Source organism: Malus domestica, chromosome 12, assembly GCF_042453785.1.
Source record: "Malus domestica chromosome 12, GDT2T_hap1".
Lineage (NCBI taxonomy): Eukaryota > Viridiplantae > Streptophyta > Magnoliopsida > Rosales > Rosaceae > Malus > Malus domestica.
In genome coordinates this window covers 14,549,935-14,555,455 of record NC_091672.1, presented here as the reverse complement: position 1 = coordinate 14,555,455, position 5,521 = coordinate 14,549,935, and the positions used below count along the sequence as shown (strand labels likewise).

At 40.8% G+C, this 5,521-nt stretch overlaps 1 protein-coding gene across 1 annotated transcript; it reads right to left on the bottom strand.

Annotated features, from left to right (window-relative positions):
* Positions 1-575: 575 nt before the first annotated feature.
* LOC103449787 (uncharacterized) lies at positions 576-2,602 on the bottom strand. The gene is made up of 2 exons (XM_008389108.4): positions 2,366-2,602; positions 576-2,169 (listed from the first exon to the last, which is right to left on the bottom strand). Exon 2 carries the CDS (start codon positions 2,139-2,141, stop codon positions 702-704), a length of 1,440 nt encoding a protein of 479 aa, XP_008387330.3. The 5' UTR covers positions 2,142-2,169; positions 2,366-2,602; the 3' UTR covers positions 576-701.
* Between the last annotated feature and the right edge of the window lie 2,919 nt (positions 2,603-5,521).

Genomic DNA, 5,521 nt, shown 5'->3' with positions numbered 1-5,521 from the left:
TAAAAGCTCAGTAAAGAAAGAGTCAAAGGTGATCAAAATGATATTTATTCAAATCCCTCTAATCATTCATAATTAAATCCTTATTCAAAAGGTAACTCCCAAAACTTCCTATTTAATTTGGGATTAATTACCATATTAATTGCAATATATTATTTTACATAATATATATATCTCACAATTATTCTTCAAATACACCATATATGGCCGGACCTATTCTCCAAATAAGGCCGGCCATTCCTCCATAAATGACTGGACACTATTCTCCAAATAGGGCCAGCTACTCCTATATAAATAGCCCTGTTATCTCACTAAAAAGCTAGGTCATTTTGCTATCCACAAACTTCTTAACACTTTTTTTCTTCAGAATTCTAACTTTGGCATCGGAGGCCAAAACCCCCCATTCATCGTGGCCACATGAGGCTTTTGACCTTAATTTTATGTGTTATTATTTTGCAGGTGCATTTTCGTCAAAAGAGAAGATAATGAAAATTTGCATCCACAATGACTAGGGTTCAAACTCCGTCGGCTGCTAATCTAACATCTAATCTAATAAAATATATTGTTTGACAAGAAAATAAAAATAACCCCCGGTATCTAAAATAGATAAAAACAAAATAAAAACAAAATAAAACAAAATAAAAAAAACTTCAGAACAAAAATGAGAATATCATCCACCTGATCCCAACCTATAAAATTTACAGCTATCCAGTGAGGGAAGGTGGATCACTTCTTTTGTTTGAAGAATTCTGTTGCTGCTGCTGGTGATGAAGCTCCAGCAAATCAAACTCCTTCCCGCGGACGACCAACAACATCCTCTCGTTCTCAAGCCGCCTTCTCTCGTTCTCAAGCTTGCGTCTCTCCATGTACCTTTCCTTCTTCCCACTGTACTTGATCCACTTGAGCCTCTGCTTCTCGAGCTCGAAAGCTCGGTGTTGGTAGCTCACTTGCTGTTCCTGCAATTTTATTATCCTTGTTTTCAACCACTGCTTCTTCTCCCACGGGGTCTTTGACACATCTTGCAGCACAACCCTCACCTCACAGCCCAATTGCTGCATTAAATGGGTGGATGAGGATGACCCCGAAAAACAGCCTTCCTTTCTCGGCACTTTCTGGGGAGCTCTTTCATCGTTGTCATCGTTGTCATCGTTGTCATCGTTGTCTTCGTGATTTCCATGCCCAATGTGACCTCTAGAACCACCTCCAACCACCTCGTCATCCGAATCATCATCCTCGAATTCTTCATCTTCGTCCTCGCAGCCACTTCCTCCTTTTATTACCTTGGATCCCTTGGTCTCTGACCTTCCTGAATTGGCAACCGCTTGAGCATTTTCTGATGAATGAAAGCATCTCTGCTGCTGGAGCTGCTCGTGCGGCTGCGGCCACACTTGTATCTCAGACGGCTCTGTGGCCACCTGTGGCGGGGAGTTATGCGCGCCATTAGACCGACCACCAACAGTTTCATGACCACAACTATTATGATAAGCACACATTTCTCTGAAAAACAGGTGCTTCGAATTCAGCAATTTACGAACTTCTTCCTTCATCTTTGGTGCCAAATCCATCTTTTCCAACAAGCCCTGATTCTCCACAACCCGGCAAGCTGTCCCCTTTCCAAGAATATCATTAACCCTCTTATACCTCTTATTCAAATCATTGAACTTGTCCTCACATTGCTGTGGCGACACGTAGAAACCCTTCTCCATCATAGCTCGGGACACCGATTTCCACTTCCCTTTCTTCTGCAGCAACCCACCAGCAGGCTTCTTCTTGCCTGTAGGATCAGGGCCATCAGAAGCCTCGTCACCAATGTAAAACACAGCCATGATCAGGAGACTCACCATGGTGTCGGTCCACTTCATTCTCTGCCATGGCGATATCTTCTTCTTGTTATCCCCATTGCTGTTGTCATCAGCACCGAAACCGGGTTCGTCATCATCACTGAGGGCAATTTGTTTGGATTTGGGGGCAAATGGGTGCCTCTGTTTCACAGATTGGTGAGGGTTTTGGTGGTTGTCGGGGTCATGGTGGGGGGCATAGGCAACCATTTGGGGTTGGTGCATAAGGTGGTGAGGGTTTTGGGGGTTTTGGTGCAAAGGCATTTCCAGGCCAAGCATTCCAGAAAACAACCCATTGGCTTCCATCCCAAACTCTTACAAAACTGCTCTTATTCTACCAATTTCACAAAAGAACAAAACTTTGAGATAAAACCCAAAAACCCAAATACTAAATTTATCTCTCAATCCAACGATTTTATAAGGATACATGCACTGAACAAAACTCAGAAACAAAAAAGAAAAATGAAAATACGCAATAAATGAAATGAAATTTGGACAAAAACCCAGAAAATAAAACAGCCCAAAAGTACCAGAAACTGAGAGATTGCAACCGACTTGTTACATCAACATGTCCAGAGGCACCTCCACGGATGGAAAAGAATGAGAGTAATTGGTCAGCTTTTTGCAGAAATGTGTGGCAGAAGCAGAAGATAATGTAGAGAGAGAGAGAGAGAGAGAGAGAGAGAGAGGTGAGAGAAGGGAGAGAGGTTTGGTGTTGGGGTTGGTGCTGGTGCTGGTGCTGGTGTTGGTGTACTAGATTGTGTGACAGAGATTCAATGGAGAAGCGGTATGAGCTATATAGAGAGGGCGGAGCAGCCAGTTTTGGTCTGGCAGGTTTTGTTTGTGCAGAAGACAGCAGAAAACTGCCCATGGTTTTGCCTCTGTCTGCTTTGGAATGCAAAACCCACAGGTTCCGTTTGTTTTTGCCAAAACTAGGTCTGTCTATGTAAATCTACAGAGTGGGAGAGTCGATCACCCATCCACTACCAAATTACGTTTGTGCTGTATATATGGCTTAATTAGATATGGGCATGCCACGTACACTAAAAGGTGGTGTATTACTTTATTATGATGTTGCAATTAATTAATTTAATTAGAACTTAGTTAGTGAATGTGCATGTAAACCCCAATAATGGCGTGGTGCACTTTCGAATTGGAGTGTCTTTAACATAATTAAAGATTAAAGACATAATCACAAAACAACTATGATGTATCACGTCAAATGACTACTTTACATTATCTCAACTAGTGAGTTTTCATGTGACATGAGTATGAGAACTTTTGGTTGATCACGTTTAGTATATTCACCATTTATTGAGCATCTACATACTTGTCTTGGTGTCATCCATAGACCAATGACTCGAGACCAGAAACCAATCACTCTCTAGAGAGAAGACATAGTATGTACTGATTTATCCAGATTGTTAATGCTAAATTGGTAATCCTATGATCATGAACTTGTAGGATACGTGTATGAAAGAAATAGGTCTCATGAATCTAATATCTTTAGATCACATTCTCTTTATTACATATTTCTTAGACGTATCGTTTAGGCGTATAACATTTAATGAAACGACTTTAAACCATTTTGTTTTCCCTTAGCTTAAACTAGATTAATTTAATAATTTCAAATGTTTGTAAAGTATCATCTCATGATTGACTTTAGGACACATTCCAACAACTTATGCATTTTTCAAAAATACTTCCATTTTCTGTACATGTTTTAATTATTCGTTAAATTACACATTTTCAAACTCCAACGTATACAACATATATTAAACACATACTTACATATTTTTCACATTTAATACACATTATTTCACATATTTTTCAACAAGGTTCAAAAAGACACTAAGCGCTAGTCAGGCAATGGGCTGGGGCCTACCGCCTAGGTTGATAGCAGGGACTAGGCAGACTAGGTGGATTTAAGTAAATCTATCTGTTACATTTCATGTAAATAAGTGTCTCTTTATACTTAATATATATATATATATATATATATATATATACTTACATTATAAACTACAAAATAGAATGACATATATTATGAAGTATTAGAACATAATGAAAACATGAGGAACAAACATATAATGTGTGTTCATTTAAGTATGGGTAAATTACACAGTACCCCCTCATGTTTGGGGTCAATTACAATCGTATACAATATCTTCAAAACATTTCACTTTCATACCTCAACTACTATTTTATTCGTTTAAAATATTATAATAATTTACCCTTAAAAAAACAACCCAAATTGAAACCCACCTCTGCTCAACCCCCACCCTTACAAACAAACCTAGAAACCTTCCCCCCGACCCACCTCCCTCTCTTCCCATCACCACCGTAGCTCTTCCCCATCACCATCGTAGCCCCCAGACCACTCTTCCCTCTTCACCTTCTCGACCCATGTCCGCGCAACCCCCCACCCCTGCAAATAATAATAATAATAATTAAAAAAAAAGGATTGAAACCCAGCCCTCCCCGCAACCCCCATCCCATCCGAACCCACCCCAATGCGAATTTGAACCCTAAGGATGTCATCCTCCCTCGCATCATCTTCGTCGCCGAAGACGACAATGAGCAGGAGCAGCATGGCGACAATGAGAAATTGGCCCGGTGGACTACTAGATTGGGTGGTGACAGGGGACCTCCATGAGGAGCAGATGGATAGGAGAAAGAGCTTTGCGGTGGTGATGGGGAAAGGGCGGCGTTGATTTGGGAAGAGGGAAGGAAATGAAGGTGAAGAGAGTGGAGAAGAGGGAGAAGTGGGTCGGGGATTTCTGTTTTGTTTTTTTTTAATTTTTTTTAATTTTTTATTTTTTTTCAAACAGAATTGAGGTTTCGGGGAGGTGAGGGGTGGGGGATTGTAGGTGAGGTAGGTTGGGATGGGGGTTGGGGGGGTGAGGGATGGGTTTCAGGCCTTTTTTTTAAGGGTGTTGTAAAATCGATGATGTGTGCAGTGGAATAAATAAACAAGATACAAAATTTACAAGGTTCCTCTACAGTCAGTGTGATTGGAGTACGTCCTCGGGGCAGCAGTGGTGCTTTCATTATAATTTGGAATAATAGGAGTACAAAGATAACTCTATCTATTATCTCCTCTCCTCTTCCTCTCTTCCTTCCTATCTCTCCCGTGAATCACCCACTTGATGTTGTGTGGGGTTTGCTTTTATAGAAAAAATGAGTAGTGTTGAGAAAGCTTCTTGGACATCCACTTGTTGAGTGGATGAGTGGACATCCATTATTTACAACATTCCCCCTTGGATGGCCACAAGTCTTCGATTGTCTTGTTAAAATCTTGATATGTCTTGGATGCTCCCCCTGATGAGTATCTCCATCTGATTTCAAATCATTTAGGCTGATCGTTGATCATTCCGCTTCAATCTCTTAGCGAAAAGAGTTGTCGAAATGGGTGATTTACTTGTTGTTAACTTTCCACAGGTTTTTTCTTGAACTGGGTTGTAGGACTTTCTGCTAGACTTGCATTGAAGATCTTAATTTACTCCTTTTATCTGGAGAGGAATTTGATTCAAGGGTGGTGGACACTTGATCTTGAATCGGACTTGTGATTTCTTCAAGGACTTCGAGGCTTGATCTTGAATGAAATTGGACCATGAGGAGCTTCACGTGGCAAGTGATCTTCGGCTTTGCCAGGTATGAATCAGCACGTGTTTGTTGCGCTTGTC